The sequence below is a fragment of the Coloeus monedula genome, assembly GCF_965178545.1.
Source record: "Coloeus monedula genome assembly, chromosome: 8".
Classification (NCBI taxonomy): domain Eukaryota; kingdom Metazoa; phylum Chordata; class Aves; order Passeriformes; family Corvidae; genus Coloeus; species Coloeus monedula.
In genome coordinates, this window is record NC_138788.1 from 19,725,346 (window position 1) to 19,752,601 (window position 27,256).

The following is a 27,256-nucleotide window of genomic DNA, read 5'->3' on the forward strand; positions in this document are numbered from 1 at the left end:
GGCCTTGCCTCCAGCTCCACAGCCTGTAGTGGCTGGCATTTGACCCAAATACCCACCAGTAGCAGTAATTCTTTGCTGCCAGAAGGATTTTAACCCAATGAAACACAGATGGTTAGGAGCAGCTTCTGAATGTCAGAGGTCCTGGCATGGGAACTTGCAGCAGAATCAGCCCATTGCCTGTGGTACTAATCTCTTCCACAGAAACCACCCCCTTGGATGCTATTATAACCCTGTGTACCCTCTCTGTGGGCACAGGGACTGTCCTTTTATAGAAGCAAATTATTTGACCTCACCCCTTTAGCTGCTTTCAGCTCAGCTCGAGCCCTCACACTGGATGAGGCCAGCAGTGCTTAAGCAGCTCAGGGAGCACAGAGCATGCAGCAGATCCTGTAACACAGATTACCTTCACCCAGGAGAGCATACACTTGCCTCCCTTCCTGGCTTCCCGAGAGGTTAAGTCACATCCAAAGGTCCTCCCCATCAAAGCATTCAACAGCAAACCCTGACTATTCAGGAAAAAAAACCCCCACAGCTGACACTGAGATGAAAGTCACACTTGTGCTCCTGCCATCCAGTACAGTGACATTTCCTACAGCAAGGGCAATGCCCTGCCTTGTCAAAGTCTGGGATTGCTCAGGGTTTGCTGCAAGTTTGTGAAGTGAATTCTGACCCACTACACCACAACCTACCTTCCCCTCTACAAAGAGCATGAGGTGCACTCCTCCAAATGTAAACACACATTTTAAATGTTGCTGAGAATGAGCAGCAGCCCTCCTCTTGTGTTCAAGAGGGGATAGAAGTCACTACCAGACATACCTCCCCATCCTAAGCAATGTGACCAGTGATTCTCCTAACTTTTGTCATGATGAGCTCTGGATGAAAAGCCGTGTTAGATCCTGTCCTGATCTATTTTCTCTTTCATTTGAGTTCCTGTGGTGAACACCAGCCATGGGAAGAGGCTGAAAACCCAAGCTGGTGTCATTTGTCTGAGCTCAGAGCCAGCTGGGAATGAGGCAACATGGCTTCAGCTCTCCCCTTTGTATCTGCTTTGATTTCCAGTCACAGAAAGAATAATCACCCTGATGGAGACCTTCACCCCAAGTAAATGACCCAGCCTTGCAAAGACAGGAATTGCCACTGAAATCAATGGATCCAGTAAGCTTAAGTCTTCAGATGAACCAACCAACACTGTATGCCCCACAAATGGTCTGTCATGCCCCCTCCCAAGCTAGAGCTGTTGATTGCATCAGAGGCAGTGCCTCTTCATGCAAACTATACCAAAATATTGTTTAGCCTGACAAGACCATGAATGACAGCTGTAGGAAAAACAGGTAACATAGATGTCATATGTACTGATAATTTGATCAAAGCCCACAAAACCCAAACAAATGCATATACTGGATTGTGCATCACTGGATGATGAGGTAAGACAGCAAATGACAGACACAGAGAAGTCACCGCTGCATTTTCTTTACCTGTCATGCAGTCCATCAGGTTCCCTCTTGCTCTTGTAGAAAATGACATTATCAGGAAAAGAGCCTGAAACTGCTTTCATGTTGCCCATCCTAAGCTTTCTGCATGCCAGTCAAGGTCCCTGCCTGCTCTATTCCACACGAGAAACTGCATGCAAGAAGTGGAGAAAGGAGACAGAAAATTTAAGACATCATTTCCGTGTAATTTGCTGTCAGTTTGTGGCCAGGCACTGAGATGGAAGTGCAAGGTGTCAGTAGGGGAAGGACTGCTCTCCCAGATACGCTCTCTCCCTTACTAAGTAGGTATCTGAGAATCACTGGACAGGACTGGAAGGATTTTGCCTCGCTGCCGTCCTCCCCAAGCTTTCCAACCCAGCCAAAACCCTGTTTGCTGCCCTGTACCTAGGCAGAGAGGGCTCTGTGGAGCAACAGGAACACTTAGTTATGCATCTTGTGGACTTCACTGTGGCTCTGGTGGCTGCCTCCATTGTTTGTGGGATATTCTCCCCCCCTTCCCTCCTTCTAACAAAGATTCTGATTAATGATCGCTCATTCTTAATTGTCAAATTTCTTTTCCTTCATCCTGTGTCTAATCACCAGTGACAGAAGCCATTACGCAAATGAGAGCAGACGACTTCCCACAACTGTTCTCGTTGGTAAAAGCCTTGTAATTTAAAGCTCTGATTTGTAGAGGAAAGCTGCGTTTCCCCAAGGCGTCCGGGCATCTGTTCCACTTACACTCCAAGAGCCTCGACTTCCGCTCCCTCCCCCCACAATTAGTCCTCTGCTTGCAACAAATATTTGACTTTTCAAGGCAGTAATTAGAACTTACTTTGCATGTGTTTGTCACAGTAACAGCATCTTTCCCTTTCCTTCTAGGCAGCACCAATGCAGAGAACTGCCCAGGAAAGATGGTGGCTTCAGGGCTTCCAAGGACATTGATGGGAGAGGTGCTTTCTGTTCCAAAACAGGAACAGAAAGTGAAAACCATAAGCAAGAGTGCAAGGAAGCTCCTCACACACAGGTGGCAGAGATGCATTTCTCTAAGCATGAAAACACATGAGCAAAGGCAGTACCTCTGCTGCAGTTGCTGCTCTGCTTCCACAGCTGAGACCATGCATCAGCAAAGGCCTGCCAGGAGACTGTTGAGACCCTGTGTGCACTACCCCCATTCTAGGGCTTTAAGGCACAGTTGATTGTGTTCAAGGTCAGCTTGGTCATTGGTAAGAACCGTTGCAAACAAAAGAAGTCTCAGCCCAGGCCTGCCCCTCTCTCTCTCTCAAGAGCTGCTTTGATGCCAAGGGTGTCCCCCTTCCCCCCCAGAGTTAGACTGCCCCTGCACTGCAGCTGTGTCTGATAACTCCTCAAACCTGGCCTGATTCTCACCTCTTGGCTTCACCTTAGACCTGATTTATCACTCCAAATTTCCCTAAGCTGAGCATGACCCTGATCAACAAGGGGGTGAACAAGTGCATCAGTTCAAAAACCCATGCACTTCTCTTTACACAGGCAAGATCCTGCATCCGTGATTTACAAGGATTAAGAATTCTCTTTAGAAGAATCCCACTTTTTAAGGAAAAGGGACATGAGGAGGAAAAAAAAAAAAAAGAGAAGAAAGGTATTAAGGGACCTAAGTTAATAAAAGAAAACAAGAAAAAGACTACAAATACAAGTGAAAAATCTTGGACTCTGACCTAGTTTTCAAATGAGAGTTCTCATCCCTCAGTTTCCTCTGCTCTTTACACAACCTGAAACATTTCTGAGCTTTGTGACACCAGCTGTATGTTACCCAAGAGGCAAGTGCAGAGCAGAAAGACTACAGGATCAGACATAGCAGATCTCAAAGTTCAGTGGAACAGAAGCAAGGGTGTTCAGATGATGATCCCAGCAGGCACAGCATGGAAGGGTGAGCACCCACAGTCAGACTTTCTGCACCTGGCTTTCATACTCCCTTCACATTCGCTCTGTCCCCCAAGGGTGCGAGCAGAGAATGCCATTCGGGGTAGCCCAGCCTGAGACATCTCTCTCTCTCTCCCACCACCCCAACATCCCTCACCTACTATTCAATTCTTCCCTATTTTACTACATCTTAGACATTTGTTCAGAATTAGTCAACATTTCACTAATGGTTAGATTCCAAGATTGCTGTAGAGTTAATATTGCCATAAAATAACCAGTGTCTACCAGGTAGAGAGGACTCCATCTCCCAAGGCTGCTAACATACAGCACAGGTACACACAGGAAGCTTGCCCCCAAAATCTCCTTGACAATTAATTGAGTTCATTAGGCCTGGTTATGTAGTTTGCTCCATCACCCAGTCAGTGACCAGAGTATGGTGACACCATTCAGGTCAGCAAGGAGAGGAATTTTTCCCTTCCCACCAGCTTTCCCTTTCAGGCTCATGCAAGTAATATGGAGAAAGTTGTGAAGACACACAATAATGCAACAGTTTTCACCAGCGAGGAACACAAGTGGAGTTGTCAGAAGGGCTGAAAGGTAGCTTTATACGCACATGTCCTTATGGAGCTCTTCTACACAGCCACTCACAAAATAAAAGCCACACCATTCTGTTGTTCAACATTGGTTGTATTTAAGAACTACACTTCAGAAGGTACCATGTGTTTGTCACACCCCACCCCCTGCACACACACCCCTAGCAGAGAACACACAGCTTCCCAATACCATGGCAAGGGGCATTGAAAGCACAAGGTGAAAAGGGAAGGCGGGGGAGTCAGTCCATCAGTGCATTGTAAATGAGCTTTCACAAAGTCAAGTGCAGCAAAACCTCTTCAGACACTTTAAAAGTTAGACCTTTGGCAAATAAAAGAAAAAAAAAAGGATCCTAAAGTTCTCTAAGTACCATTCTCTCTCCACATGGGATATGAATTCCCACCCTGAGCTTCAAGAGTTGATGGTGTCTAACAAGCAGTACTGAGGACCACCATGTGCTGAATAAATAGCACAGAAATGGGATTTCATCTGAGCATCTTTGACCAAAGGGCACGTGCCCAGGATTCCTGGGAAGGCCTTGCTTTTGGCCAGTCAGGAGCTTACCCTTCTTCCCCAGTTGTCCAAAGGCTGAGCATTGATAAGCATCCAGCTGAGTGACCTTCGTCTGGATCTAAGCACAGCTCTGGAGAGCCTGCAACATGGCAATCAGACTACTCAGTGACACATGCTTCTTGAACAAGGACCCTGTAGCTGCCAATTACACTTCATTTATTCTGACCAGTAAAGTAGCCAGAAAACTTGTCTCAGGACCTCCTGTTTGAGAAGCCTTTCACCTTTGTGAAAGACAAGCCCACTGCAAGTGGTGCATGAGCTGTCCCAGCAAAAGATGGGACCTGAGGCCAAAGATGGAGCACTTCTCAAGTAGCATGTTACACTTTTATCAGAACCCACATCAGAACAAGCCCAGCATAACAGGCAAAACACTGGGAAGTCTCAACAACACAAATTCTCCACTTTCTGGGATGAGATACATGGGCTATGAAACAGCTTCTTCCACCTCTAGCTCTTGGGACCCATTACAACCGCATCAAAAATACAAGACCTTTGCACCACCCCCCAAACCAGGGACAGCAGTGCAGCACACCTCAGGGAATAAAAAGCCAGCTTCCACATGAGCCTAAGGCTTCTGCATGGAAGAGGAGGAGGAGGAAAGCAAAATTATTCTTCAGAGTGATTACTGAGGACTCCAACAGAGACTTATCTGGTTCCTGTGCTCTGGTCTTGTCGCTTCCCAGTCTGTCATGTCAAGTCCCAGAACACAAAAAGGATCAAGATAAACTTAATCACATTTAAACAAAAAGTCCTGAACTCTTTCACGTAACTGTACAAGGAAGAGAACCACACACTGGCATGGATTTATCTGTTGGACAGGAGCCACACAAAATCACACAAACGTGCGCAGCCACACACAGTTGAGTTCTTGCAGTTTCAGTAAAAAGGGCACTTTCCTGTGTTAGTCTGAGGAGCCAGTACCCCTGCTGGGGAGAAGTGAGGCTCTGTAACTATCTGACACTGTGTTTTGACAGCTGAGCTCAGCATCCGTTGGAAATTTAATTTAAAAATGTGGCTTAATCATTCAAGACTTGGAGAGTGCCCTGGCATTTATGCATCTCCCTTCATAATGCTACATCCCCTTTTAACCACACTGCAGCTTCAGAAGAGCAGGAGAGAAGCCTTCACTCCCCAGAAAAAGCTGTCAGAAAGGAGATTTATCTAGACTCATACAAGACAGATGTTATTTGGAGAGCATTGGATTTGGTGCTCACACACTAGATAAATTCATTCTGATCTCTACCCTGCACTACATCCAAAGTGTAGGTGTCTTAGGTTGAACTAACTGAATCATTTGTCCAGTTGCTCAACACACACAGGCCATCTCACATGTTCATTTCCATTAATACAAAAAGGTGCCAGAGTTGAGCAGGGACAGGTCCTCTAACAACAGAGGACTGCGAAACCTAACATTTCCCACCCTGTATCCACTGCAGGCACCAACACACAAACCCAGCCAGGAGGTCCAAGCCCCATGAGGCTGAGGAAACAATATTGCTCCTGGTTATCCTTCAAGCTCTTCTTCATATGGCTGAAAACCCTGAAGTAACACATCCGAGTGCCAGAAGCCATGCTCCTTGTTGTGGCAAACAGGGCAGAGGGAAGAAAATAAACAAGTTAGTGAGCACGAATCCAGCTTCCAATAAGTGCAGACTCTTTCTTGGGAGGTTCAGTTAGATGAGAGTGGAGGATGAATAGGGTACTAATGGTTTTGCAGTTCCAGTAGCCCCTTTATTGTAGTGGGGGCTGGGATAGGCCAGGAAACCCATCAGTCTGTTAAGTGCTGCGTGCAATACTAGCGCTCAGTATCTTCCATTGCTTGTGAACAAAGCAGCTCCAACATCAGCCATGGACACCAGGCATTAGTCATACCGGCCCTTAATCATCATATTCAACAAGGGACCCACCTGTTCAAAGCAAAAACAGATCATTAGCAAGGACAGTTACACACAAATGGCAGTGCAGAGCCTGCTCCCTCTGCATCACAGAGCCCAAGATACACTTAATCACTTCCAAAGTAGTGATAAAACACTGGGACACCCACAAACACATTCTTAAAATACCCTATCAAAATTGCAGGGTTCTCTGTCAACAACTGACTTCAAGTGACACCAAAACATTCCATCCAGGGTGGAAACATCCTTGAAACATTTTTACTTCCCACACAGCATTTGTGATTTCTAAGTAAACGCTATTAAAGGGAGTCAATAGTCATCAGGAGTTGCTTTTTCAGGGCAGAGAAGGAACATTCTCACTCACTGAATCCTCTCTGGTCCTTGGGGTCAGTAAGAAGGGGGGCTAGGACTGATGATTTTGCTAAAGTTTTTTTTTCAGTCAAGACCACTTCCACATCTCAGCACTGCCTAATCAGAGAGGGAAATTCAGCATGCTATGGCAGTAAAATAATCTCATGGGAGAGGCTAAAGAGGAGTTTCTGCACAGTGGTAAGGATTATGGACCATGGAAACATTTCTATCCTCAACCCGTATTTCCACTTTCAGATGATCAGATCTTTAAAGGCATACTCTTAGTACCTCAAGTCTTTTAGACTTAGTACCTCAGGGTTGTTTTTTTACATGTACCAGTTGGTTAAGATTGCAAAGAATTCAGAGATAAGCAAGACACATGTTGAAGAAGAAGCACATGACTTAATAGAGGAGATTTCTGTTACTTAAGAGACTTGGGTTCAACAGGTAAAAGAGTTTCCTTTTTATTGCAAATAATGGGTATCATTGCTGCATAGAAGGCTAAGAAGTGTTTGGGAACAACATTTTCCTGGCAGTGCCCAAAGCCAAAGTACACTTTTTCCCACATACAAGAACAACTACTTCATTGTAGTGGTCCTTTCCAGAATTATAATTTTAAGAGCTTGCCTTTTTGTAAGTAAATGACCTTCTGAAGACTAGAGGAAGAACCATGCATAGCAAAAGAGCAATCCTGCTTTCTCCCACCCTCACTGTGGCACCTGCAGAGCCAAGTAGCCGTCATCTCAAGTTTTGCATTATGCCTTAATGATTTCAACAGCAGAGACCACATGGTTCTTTTCCATACCTCCTGTGGATTTCCTAAGGCTTCTCCCAGCATCTTCTCAATGTTCCTCATTATCGCCACTTTCTGATGAGCCTTTAATGGATACTCAATTCTCTTTGGGGTTGGGGCACCCTGAAATACCAAAATGAGCTTATTTGCATGCTTCCTGTATTGGCAGCTTGTTCCACCTTCTCCCAGTCACCCAGTTCTTCACATACACAACTCAAAAGAGGAAAAAGTAGCTTCCAGAAGCAAAGGACTTGGTGCCATGAAGTTCTCATATTGACAAAGTGTGCCAATACATCTCTACCTGAAAAAACCCTCTGGGATGGAGCTATCCAAGCTGTGCTGGAAGGTGCTTATACTCACTTTGTACCAGAAGTTCACAGTGATGGTAATCCCTCCATTCAGGAGAGACTCAATGTGATGCCACCTGCATGGAAATCACACAAAAAAGAGAAAAGAAACTATTGCTATAGCTTATAGTGAAATACCTTGGATGATGAATTCAAACAGCACTAGACAAGCCTTGCCCTATACCTCCCTCATCAAGACCTCAAAACTTCTGGAAAGCTCTCTTTATTTAAATATAGATCTTTTTCTCACACATGTTATTGAGTACACGTACAATTAACGCGGTGTCAGGGAGAATTACTGTTCCCATCCAACAGACAGGAATTAGAAGCATACTGGTCCAAGACATCACAGAAAATATCACGGTTGCTGGAGAAGTCAAAACAAAATACTCTAAGAGCCAAACCAACACTAATTAGTAGGAAACCTTTTAAACCTCTGTTTTTTATCACGGTGCAGTCCTGCCATCGCTCTTACCAGTACATAGGTATGTACAGCACGTCCCCAGGACCCACCACCGTCTCATAGCCAACCACATTCCGGAAGTTCGGAAACTTCTCATAGTCAGGATTGTCAAAGTCCACCTAATAGAAGAAAACATCAAGAAACTCAGAAGAACTTCCTGCAATAACAGTCCTCACTACTGGCTCTCAGTGTCAAATCATCCTGGTCTTCCCTACATGGCTTTTACATTCCCACTTGTATCTTAACTTCATTGCGAGGTCCTGCAGTACCCTCCAAGTACTATTTAGGTAGGAATCTTGCAATGTGTCTGTCAGCAAACCTGTGTTTGACCAAGTGATCAATGAAACAGAACAGAGAAGGCAGCAACTGCAGCCCCGTTGTGCTATCAGTAAGAAGATTTTTATGGCCCTAGCACTTGCAAGTTGGGACCAGACACAAACAGAAAACCACCAGTCCATCCACCAACGCAGCCACCACTTAACAGATCTGAACAGAGGTTTTGCAAAAGCTCAGCAAGTGTTCTGCAGCTTTAACTCCAGTGCAGCTTCCTCCCACCTAGCATCTTTACAAATGCCCATTTCTGAAATGGAGCGGAGAAAAGATCTGCTACTCTCACCTGGCTCTGTCTGTCGCACGGATGGTGCACAGGATAAGGGTAGAGGCATTCAAACTGATCAGGAGGAAACAGGATACACCTCTTGTAACCCTTAATCTGAGCAAAGAAGTTCTGTTGCTCATCATAATGAGCTGGTGTCACATTCCCTACACAGAGAGAAAAGATAATCAAGACACTCTCATGTACAGGTATGAAAGAGAGAAGCAAGTTACATTCCTTGCTAAAGACAGAAAATACACTCCCACACATTCAGAAACTAAACAAGGAAAATGACTACAGGAATGTTACAAACTGATCACACTATCAGTCAGCCTTTATTGAGCTGTTGCTACTCCACTTAATTTCCATTCTAAATCCATATTCAGCAACTTATGCTCTACAGGATAAGGATTTCCAGCTTGTTCCAATGAACAGCAGATGGTGAATGTTGACAGGAAGCTTCTTCATGAAACATTTTGTTTAAATAAGAAGTTGTGGAACGGACTATCAAAAATTATTAGTCTAGAGAAAAGGAGCTTAACAGTCAGATTTGGAAAAAAGTCTTGGAAGTTTTGCAAGAAAACAAGTAAACAATCTCTGTCACCAGAGCTCCCAATAGCACCCGCTCAAGTCTGATTAACAGTGCTTGACTGTTGCCACTAGATCTTAAATTTAATCAAATCTTTAAATACAATGGGGCATTTTGTATCCCTCACAACTGCTTCCCAGGCTGTTTGCCAATTCAGATATTACTCTCTTGGCTTGCAAGAATTAAGATAACAGTTAACCCCGTAACTTCATTAAATAGATCATACAATCACATGCTGCTGTAAAGACATTCCTTTTTCTAGCACATGCTGGCTCAAGACAATTCCTTGGTTCTTGTGCAAAACCTGTTAATAGGATTTTAGTGATTATATGGCCTGTAAGGAAGTGATGGTCCACTGTTTTTATAATAAGTTCTCTCAGCTAGTAAAACAAGTGGCAAAGACAAACTACTGTAGATTGCATATGACTTGCTGCAAAAGGGAAAAAAACATCCAAGTTGCATAATTGAACAATTATAATTAGATATGTTGGCCACATTGATTATAGGCCCTCCCACTTCACAAAATGGTGTACATTTCTTACCCAGTTACTGGGACTACTTTCTAAAAGAATGTTCTCCTTGCAAACAGCCTAGTGGTACCTCTGTCTTCTAAGGCACCTGCCTCTAAGTCAGGCTCCGCATGGATTTGGAATTCTATTCTACCCAGATACTTTTAGAATTTACCCATCTTCAACTTTCCCACTGTTCTCTAGCCTTTCAAGACAAAAACGTCAGGTCTTAATGAAAAGAGAATTCCTCCTCACAGTGCACCAGCTCCAATAAGAAAAAAGGCTTCACAAAATAATCATATTTCCTCCTGGGCAGACATTGGACATACTCAGAAAAGCCCAGAAGTCTAACACTGGTCAACTTGCAAACCCTTCTGCATTTTTAATCTGCAGACTCCAAGATTTTTAAATCTACAGCACCTGAAGCATGCAAACGGTAAAAGGTCCCAGGATATGATTAGCAGTTACTGGAAACACAGTCCCACAAGCATCACACAGAGCCTTTCCACAGGCACACTACATTCAGGCATTTACAGTACATGCCTGGCAAGATACAGGCTATGCCTTTCCTTGTTTCCTCTTTATAACCCAAGTTAAATTGTGACATCAGTCCCCTCCCAACCCAAAGCTTTAAACTACCTCCTCTGAAGGAACACATAGAAACTAGGGGAAAATCCATTTGAAGACCTTCTGGAACTGAAATACGGAACTGCTGACCCAATCTTCTCCCTTTCCCCTCCAATCTGAGGAAGCTATTTACCTTCCATGCCAATAAGAAGCAAGTTAGAAGTCAGTTGACCCCAGCCACGTTTCCCTTGCTGCTTGTTAATCCAGTTCCAGTTGAAGCCAAGGAAATCCACCACAATCTTCCTTCCAACTGTGTCATTCAGTGTTTGCTGTAGATATAGCCTGAATTGTCCAAGAGACAAGCAGAAATTAGGTATTAAGCTCTGTCATGAACACAGACATACATACCTCTGTCTCTTCAGAAAGATTTCAAAACAGAGACATACTTCCTAGAGATTCTGCTCTATCACTACACACCTTAAATACCTGTGGAAGGAAACAGTTTCAAAAAGTCCCCAAACTTTGCAGAAAGGTTCCCAGTACAGAACAGAACAGAAATCAGTTCAGCTTGAACAATTACAAGAGAAAAAGATAATTTTAAGCCAGAACAACCCTCTTGCAGGGCAGGAGGGGGAAACTCTAAACAGACTGGCCATCATCAAATATCAAATTATGTTCATGTCTAATCCCTAGATGAATGCCACCCCTTCTAACTAACCTGCAACATCAATTACCTCTTCCAGCAGAAGTACATGAGGTAAAAAGAGGATTCAGGAGAGCCTGCACATTTCAGTATCAAGTTACTTAAAGCCATGTTTACATTTAGACATAGAGGATCAGAGGAATCAAGCATCTGTAACAACAGTCATAGTATTACAGACCACTGTCTGCAATGCTGGAAGAAAACACATTTTTAAGAGTAAGGACTGCCTTCTCTCTTGGAACAAACACACTCAAAGCTGAGAAAGAAGAGAAAGGTACAGATGACAAGTGGGCATGGGTACAGTGTTGCTTCCAATTACGACACAATTAAGCATCTGTAAGTCTTTTTAGAGGGCTGCAACTGAAAACACTAACTGAGGGTTTAAGTACAGCTGGTGATAGTTATATTCCATGTCCACCTGAAGGTCCTCTCAGTAACTTACAGCTCTGTTAGTGGCACAGACCATCACCACCAGTACACAGCACATGCACAACCTGGCCTCCTATTTCCCAAAGAGCGTTAGCTCCAACTGCCTTGGGATTCTGTGGGAAAGCCTGAATGTCATAGCCTGTACCTTTTTATCAGATAACAAGCTTCTCTGCCAATACCACAGTCTGCCAAAAGAAAGTGAAGCTTAATTCTTTCTCTATACAAACACTGCCTCACACAGAGGAGGTGAAAAAAAAAAAAAATTCCTGCAGCCAGCATGAACAGTTTTTTTGGTATGACTTTTTTAATCAGGTAACAAGGCTGATGTCAACTAGAAGCCCTGCAGGAAAAGCAAGGCTAATAAAGTGAAACAAACAAAAAGTTTAAAAAGTTCAAGACACTTTAATCATCAACACTCACTGAAGAGAAACTTAGCCCCTACTTAGGCCTGAAGAAACAGAGAAACCTCCACACTCCATATATCACTTACCTCTCAGCACTCCCCTTTTGTTGTATTTCTTTGAGTCTGTCCACAAACTCAGCAAACTTCATCTCTTCCCTACTTGACTTAGGTTTGAAGTTCTTAAAATTGGCCATTTTTTTCTCATCGTAGTACAAAAACTTGTGTGTGCTGGCACTATACACTGAGAAGTCCCCATTACCAATGTTTTCCTGGAGGTAGTCCAGGTCCCATTTCAGAGCAGGATAAACCAGATTTGTATCTGTCAGCACCACCGGCTCCTGGAGAGAAACAGGAAGTTTATTGATTCAAGGACCACTTGAACTTAAGGAACACATTCACTATTGCACCCACATGACCTCCCTTTCAAAATGGGGAATTGGAAAAGGCATTTGAAGTAAACAAATACCTTGTTCTGGGGAGAAAAACAAACAAGATATGATAGAAAGTTCTAAGAAAGTGGTGGCCTGGGGTTACAGCAAGCTCCTGGTAGCAGTGGGACAGATGGCACTATCTACTCAGCCCATCTCTATCAGCGAGATCAGACAAACATTAGCTGGCAACACTTCTGGGCCTGCTTGGTCCTGCCATGTAGCCAGGAGACACAGTAGATTCTGGCTGGTCACTTCCAGCTTCAGCTGTGAAGGGGTAAATGCCAGCAAGAAGATACCTCTGAATCCAGAAACAGAACTCATCTCTGTTCTCAGAGGATTGCAAATAACCAGCCATCAAAAACCCATCTCTTCTACAGCAAAAAAAGAACCATTACAAAAGGAACACAAAGGACATCGCCTACCTCCTCATCTACCAGCAGTAAGCAACCTAACCAAGGATGGCAGTGCTGTGTTCCCAAGCTGTGCATGCACAACGTCCCTTCTTGAAGACTTTTCTTAGAAAACCCAACTACCAAACCTACCAAAGCAAGACTGAGCTGGTACAGAACCAATACAAGAGCCACCACTGCAAAGCAACCTTTACACCTGTAGTTGCTCGTACTAAAAAACAACCAATACGTGTCCATGGTTTTACACAACGTTCCAACGACTTCCATCCCGACAACAAAGGGCTTAAAACAAACTTTTCCTGCAAATTTCACAACTCAACGCTGTAGTGTCGAAGAAAACTGTCCACTACAGCAAAGAGGAGCGGGACAGCGGCTACAACGGAGACAACGCGGTACCCCGGAGGGACAGGGCCGGGATGAGGAGGTGACTGCGCCCGGGACCCCCCTCACCTCGTTCTCGATGAGCTCCTCGGCGCGGGGGTCGCTGTGTCTGAGCCGCGGGATGGGCCGCGTCTCGAAGGAGTAGTGGCGGAACTGGGAGTCGCTCCAGCCGGGCCCTGCCGCCACTGCCGGGCCCTCCCGGCAGCCCGCGGCCGCCGCCGAGGAGGAGCAGGAGGAGGAGGAGGAGGAGGAAGAAGAAGAAGAAGAGGAGGAAGAGGAGGAGGAGGAGGAGGACGAGGCCGCCGCCATCGCCGCCTCCGCCGGAGAACCCGGAGCGAGGAAGCCAGAAGCGGAAGCTGCGCACCCACGGCAACGCCGGAAGCGGAGGGCGAAGGCGGAGGGCAGAGGACCATAGAGAGGGAGGGAGGGAGCGGCGGCGGCGGCGGGAGCGCTCCCGCGCGGGCGGAGACTGCAGGGGGCTCCGCTGCCCTTCGCCTCCTGTCCCTTTCCAAGGCTCTCGGACATCCCTGGGAGCTGGGAGCACAGGCGGGTGAAAGACCCACTACAGAGAACAGAAAGGATCGTCTCGTTCCGGGCCCCGTGCCTCCCCGCGTGCCTGCAGCCTGCAGCCCTTTCCCCTCAAGGGCAGCGAACCGGGCGCAAGCGCTGCCTCTCGGGCATTTCCATTGCCCTGATGGAAACAGCGCTGCCCGCTGCCTCAGTCTGCCTGCGGGAAATGTACTGCGCAGCTCTGCGCCTGAAAACGACAAGGTTAATTAACACTTGCTACGAAAAAAAATGTGTAGCACTGCCTGGTGCAACTAACACCCAGCTTGTGATAGCGACTACATCATTTTAGCAGGATTTCATGAACTGTGTGACTGAAGCGGGAGCTGTTGAATTATTTTCTTGTTGTATGTTTGTTATGTGAGATAGAGTCTACATTTGGCTTTTAATCTGCAAACAGCAAGAATGATGATCGCTATTTCCCAAGAATGCATGCCACATTAGGCATCAGCTCTGGAGAAAATTTTGGTCTCTGGCATTCAGTGGCTTTCACCTTACAGTAGCTGGGATTTGTTCTTCTGCCTGCACAAAACTTTGCATTCTCTAGAATAATGCAATTTCCATTTGTCCTTGAAAAATTTATTAATACACTTAGTTGCTAGGGAAATGAATGCCCACTCACCTTTTAAATCTGCTGTACAGGTTAACAAGAAATTTTACAGTGTGTTTGCAAATATATTTGGGTGCTTACGAAACTTGAAACACAGCTGTGGAAAACTCAAACATAATTCAGAAAATAAATACCCAGTGCTGAAGACCTGATGTAAGAAGCAGCTGACCACAATCCAAGCCTGCAGTGAGGCCTGAGCCCAAGTCAATGGGAACCAAAGGTCCCCACTTCCCGTGCTGTCCCCACACTGCTCTAGCCTGCAGAGGTGGGACAAGCACCACATGCTGCTCCATGGAAAACAGCAGCAGCATCTGCAGTGGAAGGTTGGACTCTGGGTTAATAACTTTATTAGATAATGGAGTAACTTCACTGCATACTCGTTTGTAAGAGAGTTGGCTGAATTAAGACACCATCCCTAAAATGACATCAGTAGGCCTTTCTTTGGGATAAGTGAAAGGATCCTGTTCTTTGTCTGCAACAAAGCCCCCATCTCAGGCATGCTGTATCTCATATATTTTTGTGGTTCATCACTATCTTCATTCAATTATTAGGTTTACAATTAATGTTGTTATTAGAAGGAATGGGTTTAATGACAAATCGTCTGTGATAGTTTTCGGGCTGCAAAGGTTTATAATGTAAATCTTTATAGAGACATTACCCATTACGGCTGATGTGAATAACTGAAGGAAAATGAGTTCAACTACCACAGAGTTTACATAATGAAGTAAACTGCAAAATCCTTCAATGCTCATATTGATTTTATTTACAATAATACATTGCTTACATTTGAAGAATCGCATTGCTAAATTAACATGCCATTTCTGCGGTCCACCTTCCCCTGGCTCCATGGAGATAAGACGATTCCATTTGGGTATTGACTTTAATAATATTGATACTGATACAAAGAAGGCGATTTGCATAACGCCGCTGGGCACGGCATCGATCCGACTGAGCATCGATCCGGCTGCTCCGCAGGAGGCTCCCCGCGTCTGGAAGGCAGTACCTGCCATAAATTCCCATTGCCCCGCTTCAGACGATGGCAGACAGAGCACCGATGCCTTCTCCGTCCATTAACCTCGTGTCAGTATTACAATAACAGCGGCCAGATAACTCATGCCCCGGCGGGGACCGCTGCCTGCAGCGGAGACAGCCCCGGGCGGCCCCGCCCCCCGCCGGCCCCGCCCCGCCCCTCCGTGCCGCCGGGGCCGCGCCTGCGCGCTGGGGCGATGGCGGCGGGCGCTCTCCGCGGTGTCCTCTGGCGCCGGGCCGCTGTCGGGCTCCGGGTGGCCCGGGCCGCCCTGGCGGCGCCTTCGGGGGCGCGGGCGGGTGAGAGGGAAGGCGGAGGCTGGAGCGAGGGGCCGGCGGCCGGGTGGGGGTGTCTGGGGCGGCGGGCCGGTGGCTGCGGGATCGGGGCGAGAGGGCGGCGCGACCTCCCCGGCCTGGCTGCGGCTGCCGCTGCCGGCGGGGCCCGCGCCCATCCTGCCGCGTTGCTCTCCTGCAGCCTCGGAGATGTCCAAGGACATGATGCCCGGGCCGTATCCGCGGACTCCGGAGGAGCGGGCAGCCGCTGCGAAGAAGTACAACATGCGGGTGGAGGACTATCAGCCCTACCCCGACGACGGCTTGGGGTGAGCTGGGTGGTGCCGTTGTTCCGCAGCTGGGAGTGGGCCGGGGCCAGCAGCTCCTGGCTTTGTGGGGAGGTGCTGTAGGCTGGCAGTCCCTGGTGAATGCCCTGGCTTTGCTGTTCTGTGAGCTTAGAGCTTTGAATCCACTTCAGTGTTTTAAAATAGGAACGAATGGAATGAGTTAGAGGCCTGTGTGAAGGAAACACGAGAGACTTCAGGAGAGAAATATGAGAGACTTCATATGCTGTTGTAGTGCAATATGAGAGACTTCATATGCTGTTGTAGTGCAAGGCTAAGTGGGATGAACTGAAAGCCGTCTCTATAGTAAGTGTTACAGGAGATGTTTAAATGTTGGGGAATACTTTGACATGTGCCAGGATAACTAGGGTTCCATATTTTAGTTAAGCTTGTGTTTTCTTTCATCTAGTATAGCCCAAAAAGGCCAGTTTGGGGAATGCCATTTGTTATGGTGATTGGTATCAAGGTAATTATTGTTGTGCTAGTTGTTTTAATGCATTTCAAAAATGTGTATGCATAAAATCTATAAAAACAAAGTAATGTTTAATCGTTCTATTTGTATAGGCCTGTCTTTTAGTGTCTCCTACAAATTGTATCTAAATTAGTACACGTTTCTTTATTTGGTGTTTTGTTTGTTTCTCATAGGTATGGTGACTATCCCATGCTCCCTAATAAGTCTCAATACGAGAGAGACCCCTGGTACCAGTGGGACCAGCCAGACATGAGGCATAACTGGGGAGAGCCGGTAGGAATGCTAGTACCACTTCTCAAGTTGCTCACCAGTGCTACTGTTACTAAATTCTAACATGCACATCTTGTTAGTGCTTTCTGTTGAATCCTTTGTGTAGTTTCGTCACCAGTGCAGGTGTGTGTTGCCTGTGCAAGCAGGGATAGTCAGTTCAAGGCAAAGTTAGGCTATGGCCATCTAGGTAAATACTGTGAAAGTGCTGAGGACAGTTAACTTATTACATACGAGAAGGGAGACTTTACAAACTTAACTTTCCCTGCAGGAGTAATTTTATTTGCCTGATCGGACTCAGTACGAGAGCGTGGTTCAGAATTGTTTAGCAAAGAAGCCACCGTTTGAATAAAGTCCTTTTAGTGCAATGGAAGTAGCTACTGTTGCTTTATTACTCCAGGACTTTTTTGGGGTAGGCTACAAATAAGGATGTTCTCTTTCTAAAGGAAGTTTGCAAAATGTCCTTAAGACAAATGTGTATAGATCATATATGTTAGCTTTGAAAATCTAAGTTCCTCAAATTCCTTTCAGGAGTAGCTCTTCTCTTAGTGCATGGTCTTTTTGTGAATGACTGCAATGTGACTGCAGTTACTGAGCTTGGTAATTGACTTGCGATCTCTTTACTAAAAGGAAGAGTTCACTTAAGTACGTGTGCTTAATATATTGTAGTAAAACCATGTCAGAGCATTTCAACATGTGTACCACAGAAAAAGGCATGTTGTAATGACTATAAAAGCACATGAAAAAACCCCATGTTGATTCTGCGTTGTAGTGCTTGCTGCAGGAAGGCTTGTGTACAAGCCCTTGCACATGGCATTGGCAGTTGGGAACCAAGAGGAATATACTAGTGTATATCAGGTGTCAGCAGATGCCTCTGTTTAGACAGCTTTGATTTCTGCTCAGTCTGGCTCTGGGTTTGATATGAAATGTCTCTGGGGGAGCTAGAGCTGGGAATCTGGAGGCAGTACTTGAGCTGCAAATTAGTAAGTTCTCTGCATTTATCAATGTGAAAGGAGACTGTAGGCAGAACATGCTTGAGACTTTCCTATTTATACTTCAAGGCTGAAGCTTAAATGCCCTTTTGCTTCCATCAGGAAGGGTATTAGCTTGCTACCAGCCTTGCTCTTGTCCTGGAGTAATAGCAGCAGATCCTCTACCTGTTTTGAGAGACCGGCTTCCAAGTGTCGGGTAGCTGCTTCTTTGTTTGAAATAGCACTACTTCTGTTTGGGTATGTGACTGAGCTTCCATTAATGAGGGTTGCAATTTATACCATGCCTTTCCAATGGTCCTGGGGAGCAAAGCTGAGGTGGAATGATTATGCATAGAAATAAAACCTGCTGCTATCCTATGTTTAAGCATGTTGCCTGGTATAAGCATAGGATGAAATGTAGAGTCTTTTGAGTTTTACTGTAAGCAATCATTTTTTGTGACTATAGGTAAACCATGTACCTCCTCTGTGGCTTTATCTTCACTTTTGAGGTGGAGATGAAACAGATTCTGGCAGTTTTGTGAATGCTGTAGTGTGCTGGTTCCCTTGAGAAAAGCAGCTTGACCACTGTTGGTAAATGTGCAGTTGTTTTCCTCTGTTCTTTAGATGCACTGGGACTTTGACATGTACGTTCGGAACCGGGTTGATACGTCCTCCACTGTCGTTCCCTGGCACACCATGAGCAAACACTTCTTTATCTTTTTGAGCATAATGCTGATCATGTTTGGTCTTGGAGCGATCTACCCATCCTACAGGCCTGTGGTGAGTGAAACCTAAGGGTAAAGGGAGGAAAAGTAGCAGTGTTTCGTGTCATTGCCCATGCCCATAAGAGTGGTTTTGCTGAAGATGAGTGATGGGTGTGAATGCAGAACTCTGCTGCTGGCAGTGGATGGGCCAAGGGATGTCCTGTGGCCTGAGTTGCTCCTCTTGACTGGCCTTGCTCAGCTCACAGATTCTGCTTCGTAGTGAGCAGTCCCTGTTCACAGGGGAACTAATTTTGACTATGCTTCCTACAGTATCCCATCTTTGGTCTAGGTACTCTCCTTCCCTGTGCATGCGTCTACTCAAGTGAGATGCTTTAACTCTTCTCTTGCCCAGTGTTTTTAGTTATATCTCATGAGCTGTATCATTTGGGGAATGTGCTCTTGAAAAATGAGTCTGAATACACAAACAGCTTTTGCAATATATTATCCTCATGCTGTGAGATAAACTGTTGATTAAAATTAAAAGCAAGACTGCCTTGATATTTCTGTTAAACAAAATAGTTTATGCAAGGAACCCCCTATTTCTGAATTTACTTTCCTCACACTCTAATATTTTAGCTGAAGCACTTAAGAAATAGAAATTTAGGTCATAAATGACAAGCCTTCATTTTGGTGGGGGTGGGATGTGGAGAGACATTTTCCTCTTACCCTTATTTGGTGAATGTGGTGAATTTGCCACTCTTTGTATCTCCTTGTAGGGACCGAAGCAATATCCCTTCAATGACCTGTATCTGGAGAAAGGAGGAGACCCCAATAAGAAGCCACCAGCGGTGATACACTATGAAATTTGAAAGTTGTTCAAGTGCTACATTTCCATCAGTTCTGCTGGAGAAGGAATCTTCTGTAGTGTTCGTGGGCAGATGTTAACACTTGCTCTTCAATGTTCAACTGCTGACTGCAGTGAAATATATCAATGACACCTACTGTGCTAGCTGTCTTCTGTTGGTTTGAGAAGGCTGAATTATAGCTAATGAAGCTGAGTGACCTTTGCCATTTTTCTAAATGGGATAGTATCTGTGGGGCAAAGTTACGAGTGCAGACCTAGGACTGCTGGTCATTTATGTACCTTGTGCACAAACATTCCTCAACTGTGCCTGTTTATGTGGGCAATACTGCCTGTTAGCAAGGTATTTAATGCATGTGCTGCTGGGAGTTGAACTGGAGTGTCACCGTATACTGTGAAATGACAAGCAGAAACAGATTGGCAAGTGCCAGTCCTTTGGAGTCTTGTGTGGATAACTGTCTGCCCTTACTGGGAGTTGACTTTGATCTCTTCCTGGTCTAGATGCCCTCTCAAGTTTGCACAACCAGTAGGAAGCACTTGTGAGGCACAGAGCCTTGCAGTGTGTAGCTTGAAGCTGGCAGCAGAGCTGTGTGGACAGCAGCGGTACAAAAGGGCTAATGAGCATATTCAGCTCTGGCCAGACCTGCTTTGATCCAAGTGCACAGGTGCCCATAATCTTTCTTTTATGGCCTGAGTTCATCCACCTAGCCTGGACTTATATCTGACCCATGAAGTCTGACTGTTGTGCTGCAAACCGCTGGTCTTGGACCTATAGCTTCAGCAACAGTTTGCTTGGGAAAGTTATAGATACAGTTATATTAAGCTCCTAGATTTGTCCAGCTTCACTCTAACATAAGGTTTTTTTCCCTCTTGTTACTGGAGGAGACAGTACCTCTAGTACTGATTCACAGTGAGTGTTCTCAACTTTGCTGTTCTATGCCTTAGACCCCACTGTTTAGTTGCAGGAGTGTGTGATCACAGAAAGCTGAGAGCTTGGGCTGCTCTAGGTGCTTCCTATAAACTCGATGCTGTGGTCTGCTCTCAGCACCCTGTCATGGCTCATAGTTTTGTACTTTAAAAGAAGTCGGTATATGAAGACACTGATTCATGGTTTTTCCATCTGTAAAGATTTTAAACCCCAAATTCTAAAGGTACTGTTGGCTTGATTTTTGTGTAGGGGTTTCTGTAAGGATGTATGTTCAAGGGAGTTATGGGATTGAATGCTAGGACATAGTTTTATTTGCACCTAAATATTTTTAACTGCTTTGGAGGTGCTCAACAATCAACATTTCTCATAGCTTTTGTAAGCTGTCACCTTTTCTTCTTGTTGCAGAAATGCTTCCTTTTAAATTATAGTCAATGATGTTTTATCCCAGAAGGGTATTTAAGTGTTTTTTCGAGCTATGGGGACCTTAAAACTCAATTCTGTTTTGCAGGGTAAAACACTCCGTAGGGATACTTTAGCCGAGAATTACCATCCACAGCACTTAGATGACAGCACTATATACAATGTTACGAGAGCTGTAAGAGTCTTCAAGTAGAGTGAAGGTGATCAGAGCAGTGATAGGAACCCTGCCTTGGTGTGTGTGATAGTGCAGTGCTTGCACTGAGGCAGGTCTCGGCCCATCTGGCTCATTGTGCAGCATTCCAGTGCTCTCTGCTGCTGCCCCCTTTGTGGACTTCCAATCCCAGTTTCTTCTAAATGGTAATTGAATTACGGTTTTCTTCATGGGGAAGGCACAATGGGTTGGGCAGATAATAGGGTTCACAAATCCTTAAAAATGGGGTTTGTAATGTAGGCATTCTTTTCTTAAAGCAGGAGAGATACAAGGGAAGAAGGCCTGGGTCGTTCTGCATATTTTTTCCCGCCAGTTAAAATACTTTTAGAAAAACACATTCCCTTCTTCACGCCTTCAGGATTCATTAAATTTGTAGCTATGACAAATTTCTTCTGAGGGGGTGACGGCAGCCGCAGCAGAGCCCGGCTCCAGCTGTGGTGTCCTTGGCCTCCGGCGTGAACCATCCAGGGCCGCTGGACGGAGCCGGTTCAGGTATCTGACAGAGGGAAGCTGCCCGGGAGCGCCGGGCCCCGCCGCGGCCGCTGCTGAGGGGCAGCGGGGCGGGGTTCCGGGGCCGGCCCCGCGCAGGCGCGGTGCGGTGCGGCGGGCGGCGTTCTGGGCTCCCCGCGGCCACCGTCGGAGCGCCGGGCTGCGGGAGCGAGCGGCGCGGGAGGGAAGGCAGCCAACCGGTAAGGGCCGCCCGCCCCCCGACCTGGCCCGGCCCGGCCCGGCCTGGCCTGGCCCGCTCCGGCCCGGCCCGGCCCGGCCCCGCGGACACCGAGCCGGGGCAGGGGCCGGGGGCTGCCCCTGCCCTGCCGCGCCCCTGTCCCCCCAGCACAGGGCTGCTGTGCTGCCCTGCCCGTCTCGCTGTCGAGACTCCGCTCCCAGGTCCCGTGGCACCGTTTGTTCTCTGCCGGCCGGCAGGCAGCGGGCGGGGAACGGCCGAGGGAGCTCAGCTGTGTGACCTGGGCCGCGGAGAGGCCTCTGGCGTAGCCCAGAGCCTGTGTCTGACACCCGTGTCCGAGGTTAACGCTTTCCTCCTAGACCCTTGCTCTTTTTCACCATCCCACCGTGTAATGCTGTTGTGCAGACAAACACACTTGAGACGTGTGTGCACTGCCATCTGAGCAGCACTGTGTAGTGGGCAACAGCTTCTGAAACTGCGCAGAGCACAAGAAGTTTCTTTACATACCATGGGAGCTGTCATGGAGGAATGTGCTGAGCCCTGCCCTGCAACAACCCCGCCTTGAACACACCAGTGATTAGCTGAGATTAGCTGAGTGTCTCTGTGCTTTCTGTAATCGGGGTTTATAATAAGCACATACGAGAACAGCTTGGCTATAGGGTGTTGGGGAGCTGTGGAAGGAGGGTGTCAGAACAATGCAAGCGGAAGGGGCAGTACAGAGATTTTATTGACACTGGGATGTGAAAACTGTAGGGACAGTTTGTGTCTTAACCATTGTGTCATGGTTGAGGGGTGTTTTTCAGGTCTTGGGGTGGCTGCTTGTCACCCGGGTGACCTTGGACAAATCTTTTTGTTCTGCCCAAGTTTCACTTTTAGCTAACTGGGGGGAGGTCAGCCTATCAGGTCTGTTGTGTGCAGTGCTGGAAGTCCAATATCAGCAGGAACTGTTCAAAGAGGAATGGTTGGGTGTCCAGTGGCAGGAGGAGGGCTGGGAAAGTCAGTGGGAGGGGAATTCTGATTGACAGTATTGCGGTGGTGCAAGAGAGAGAAGGCCTCGCTAGAGTGCTATTAGGGATAATAATCATGACAGCTTTGAGGGTCAGTTAGCTCATACAACAACCATAGTCTTATTATAATGTACTGTAAAGCTGTAAGTATTTCAGGTTAGCAAAGGTGAGGAATTTTTGCCTCTAACAGCACTGTTTGCATGGTCTATTGTGATTTGGGAATTTTCACTGTTTAGCTGCCTGCTCTCCATTTCTCAGTAGTGAGGTGTGCTCTGACCTGTCAGGTTTTGCTTTGCAGCCTGTTACCCTTTAATGTCTGTGCAGGAAGCCATGGCTGGGGAAACCTTTGGGGCTGAGATGCATTAATATATTAGATCTGTAATCGGATGGATGTCTGTAGAAGAACGATGAGGAATTGTCATGATAATTAATTAGAGGTCCCGAGAAAAGCATGAGCTTTCTTGGAAGTCTTAGATGCTATTTTGAGAGACGACAGCAGGTGGCAACCTCTCCTTAAAAATTCTATTGTGGAAGAGTTCAATGCTTGCAAGTTTTTCTCAGGCAGCTGCAGGAGTTTGCTAAAGAAGGGCTTTTTCCCCGCGTTAAGGATTATGAGTCCTCTCTTGGATCCAGACACGCACAATGTATAGAAGGATCACTTCTCTAAAAGTAAGACTTAAATCAGGCTTTTTTATTTTCCCCTTGCAAACTCAAATCTCACTGACTTAAGAAGGAGATGCTGCTGTGTCTCTGCAGATCCTCATTTGCAGTGGACGTGAACTGCTCGGATGTTCTTAAGAGATAGTGTGATAATGTGATCTTTTGGCTTCTTATGCACCCTCTGTGGGCCTTCTCAAGTGTTGGAGCCACTGCTGGTTTGCCTTTAGGGCCAGGGACAGAGTGAACCTGTTCAATACCTACGATCCAGCACTTCCAGTTGTTCTGTTGACATTGAGCCACTCTAAATGGAGTGTTGTTTGCTTTCCTCCATTTGGGTGGGTTACCATGACCAAGACACTTTACCTTCACATTCTGTCCTGACTTAAGTTTGTGAAAAGAGAACAGTAATGATGCAGTAAATTGACTTTCTTACGTAAAGCACTCTATCGACAAGAGAATCCAAACAATTGATTAATACTGTTCCACACAAGTTTTGCAGCTTATCTTTATTTGCTCATTAAATGTAAATTATTTCAGCCATGCAGTCAGTCCAGCACAGAGGTAAGGAGGGGGATTTACCCAAGTTTGCGATGGTTGTACTCTTCACTGATTCCTTACCTGTTAATTTCCTATAGGAAGAGGTCTCTTGGCCATTGTCTGTTAATGTTCACAGGGAAGTTCCCCTCTCAAAAGCCAAGAAACAGTGAGGTCTGAGTGTACAGCCAGCTCCTACAACTGATGGATTGTAGCTGGAGGAGGAAGAGGCAAGAAAGGGACTGGTAAGGAACATACCAGCTGTCCTGCCCTCCACATTGGTGGAGTCAGGTAGAACCTTGTGCAATACTGTTGCTAGCAGATTCACCTGACTTCTGGGGATATTTTCATTCCCCTCTGCCAGTGAAGGGAGAAGACCTGGACAGGGTTCCTGCAGTAGTACAGGAGACATGAGTAGGTTCTGGAAAATCTTGAGAGATGCACTGCAGAGAGAATGTGGTGGACCACTAATGAATACTCCACAAAGTGTCTACTGGAAGATTGGAAAGTAAGCTTTAGAGTTTTGTTATGGTGATGAGATCACCTTACCAACTCTGTTCCTTTGGGGCATGAAGAAATAGTTGCACTTTTTTAACTGTTCAGAGTCTGTTGGGCCTTAACTAAGTTGGGATAAGCTTAATGTGAGAATAGCAGTTGGCAGTTTGAGCTTTGGGAGACGCTGCTGCAGACTAACGCTAAAAAGCATTAAATAGATTCTAGTCAATCAGCATATACTAATAGTACATGGGCGAGAGAGAGGGGATGTCCTTAACTTCTGACTGGTGGGGGAGAAGAAACCCTAAGAAGAGGTGTAGAATTATTAGCTGGGAGGTCCAAGCCCAAGAAGTAATGCTGACCGAACTTCCCCCTTGTGTGGACCTCAGGAGGCCGTAGTTTCTTATAAGCCCTGCATCTGAACAGAGGGCCATGTGATGCAGGTTGTGGTTTACGCAGTGTCAAGTAACCAGGAGAGGTTAATCACAGCAAGCTGACAAGATTCAGAGGGTTTTGCTGTGCTGCCTGCTGACAGTTTTGCTTCATTCAGCATGATACCATCTGAGCGTACAGTTCTGTTTAGCTAGAGTTAAAAGACTGCAGTGCAGCCAAGCTCGAAAAGTTTAGGAACTGCTCATGAGAGTGACACCACTAGCCTGTGAATGCTATGTCCACACATCACTTACGATGCTTAGAAGGTCAGTTTGTGGTCAGCGATGGAGAGGTGCTGGGTGCTTTCTCCTCAGCAAGAATGGGATCCTATGCAGAAAAAGAATTATTTGTATTGTATTCAATTTTATTTATATTCAATTTTGCAGCCTCCCAGCTGCCTGCTGTTGATGTTTGATTTTCAGTTAACCTGCTACATTGTTGGCCGACTAATCTCTATCTGGAGACATGGGGAAATTTTGTTCCCATTTTACAGGTGTCACTTGATCTATCCTGAGTAAATAAAAAGAATTGCTGTCAGCAGTGCTGAGATTGAAACTCAGTAGTTCCTTGTGGATTACTTCTCACCTTCTACCATACCAGTGTGTGAAGAACTCAAAGAGAAAGTCAAATCATTTTTTTCCTTTTGTTTTTCACGGGAGTAAGAACAAAGTACATTAACTGAATTGGCACGTTATAGCATTGCACTTTGTTTTCTGTTGCCACGTCACTTTTCTGCTTGGAATTTAGCCTGCCCTGAGATTCCTTCTGCTCCCTTTTTGCTTATGTACATACTGAGATTAGCTTGTTTGGAGAGAGCAACTAGTGCTAGAGCAAAATACATTTGTTTAAATTAATTTCTGCAGCTGATCTAAACCAGCCTGGACTGAAGACTTGAGTATGTTGTTTAATTTAGATCCCCTTCCTTTTTCTGAAACTCTCCTGTTATCGGGACATATGAAAAAGAGAGATATATATGAAAGAAAATATGGGGTCAGACAGTGGGATTGTAGGGGGTGTTTTTTAATGAATTCTTTAATATCCTGATTCATTCCAGTAAAACTGTATTCACTACCTCAGGAAGTAGCAATTAACTTCATTCTTTTGAGAGCAATGTGTTCTCATCTTGATAAGGGGAATATTTTGTTTCTGATGTGACTGTTTTCATGTCAACTGTATCTCTCTGTTCTAAACTGTGTGAAATTTCTTTCAGAGTCCAGAAAATGAAGCTAAAAGAAATTGAGCGAACAGCTGTACAGGCATGGAGTCCAGCAAACAACCACCCTATTTACCTAGCAACAGGTAAAGTTCTTCACAATTTGTGAATATTAGAATATGAATCACAGAGAAATTTTATGTTGAGTTGTATGGGTTTTAGCTTTCAACAGTTTCCACCTTGGTAGTCTCTGGAAAACTTACAAGCAATATACCAAAAACATTACAGCTTTTATGTGTTTTTCAAGTAACTAGTAGAAGATTACTTCTATGCCCAACTTTGACATTTTAAAGGCGAGTGATTTTTCAAAGGTTGAATACATTATTTTTTTGATTTCTGATTTGTAATTAAGACTGTATGGACTCCAGTGCTGCTTGCTATTCTACATTACATACTTGCTATGCCTCTGGGGGGAAAAAACGTTAATTCAAGTAATGTTCATTTAAGGTCACTTTTATTTGTCTGTCTTCAGTCATTAGCATGTGGCTTGACAATCAAATACTATAAACTTCTTCTCCCTAAAGTTGCCTGTTTTGATTAACATTCCATTTTCAGTACTTCTGCAAAACCTTAAATTATGTTTTGTTGATTTTATTAATTAATCACTATTCTTACAGTAATTTTATTTCCTGAAGCAGAAAGTCAGCCTGTCAGTCACCGAGTTGGCAGCAGGCAAGTTTGTCTGTGTGGAGCTGACAGCTGTGGTGGTTTTGTTGGGTTTGCATGGTAGGGCTTGGTAGCTGGGGTGGCTTCTGTAAGAAGCTGCTAGAGGCCCCCGCTGTGTCCGCTGGAGCCAATGCCAGCCAGCTTCCAGGCAGACCCACCGCTGTCTGAGCCCATCAGCGGCAGTGGGAGTGCCTCTGGGATAACACAGTAAGAGGGAGAAAAAATGCCCTATGTAACTGAAGCACAAGAGAGGAGGGAGAGTATGTGAGAGAAATAATGCTCTAGTCACCAAGGTCCATGCAGAGGGATGGGCTGGAGGTGCTTCAGGTGCCAGAGCAGAGATCCCCCTGCAGCCCCTGGTGAAGACCTTAGTGAGGCAGGCTGTCACCCCCACAGCCCATGGAGGTCCATGGTGGAACAGCTAGACGGCTACAATCCACCATGCTAGAGCAGGTGGATGCCAAAGGATGCTGTGGCCCTGTGGAAAGCCCACGCTGGAGTAGGCTCC

General features: G+C 45.7%; 3 protein-coding genes across 5 annotated transcripts in view; 2 read left to right on the forward strand and 1 right to left on the reverse strand.

The window, feature by feature from the left end:
- Positions 1-4,037: 4,037 nt before the first annotated feature.
- Positions 4,038-13,756, reverse strand: HIF1AN (hypoxia inducible factor 1 subunit alpha inhibitor). Its single transcript, XM_082285641.1, has 8 exons — positions 13,471-13,756; positions 12,267-12,517; positions 10,838-10,986; positions 9,001-9,146; positions 8,397-8,503; positions 7,935-7,998; positions 7,587-7,697; positions 4,038-6,442 (listed from the first exon to the last, which is right to left on the reverse strand). The coding sequence occupies exons 1-8, from the start codon at positions 13,708-13,710 to the stop codon at positions 6,398-6,400; spliced, it is 1,113 nt and encodes a 370-aa protein (XP_082141767.1). The 5' UTR covers positions 13,711-13,756; the 3' UTR covers positions 4,038-6,397.
- Positions 13,757-15,782: 2,026 nt separating this feature from the next.
- On the forward strand, positions 15,783-19,637 carry NDUFB8 (NADH:ubiquinone oxidoreductase subunit B8). Its single transcript, XM_082286667.1, has 5 exons — positions 15,783-15,904; positions 16,080-16,206; positions 16,867-16,966; positions 18,556-18,711; positions 19,412-19,637. The coding sequence occupies exons 1-5, from the start codon at positions 15,805-15,807 to the stop codon at positions 19,502-19,504; spliced, it is 576 nt and encodes a 191-aa protein (XP_082142793.1). The 5' UTR covers positions 15,783-15,804; the 3' UTR covers positions 19,505-19,637.
- A 2,012-nt stretch (positions 19,638-21,649) lies between these two features.
- Positions 21,650-27,256, forward strand: part of SEC31B (SEC31 homolog B, COPII coat complex component) — a 35,287-nt gene continuing 29,680 nt past the window's right edge. For all 3 annotated transcript variants that reach the window (XM_082286517.1, XM_082286519.1, XM_082286518.1), the window contains exons 1-2: positions 21,650-21,745; positions 26,080-26,168. In XM_082286517.1, coding sequence (XP_082142643.1) covers positions 26,090-26,168 — 79 coding nt within the window. In that variant the 5' untranslated portion in view covers positions 21,650-21,745; positions 26,080-26,089. The remainder of the gene's footprint in view (positions 21,746-26,079; positions 26,169-27,256) is intronic.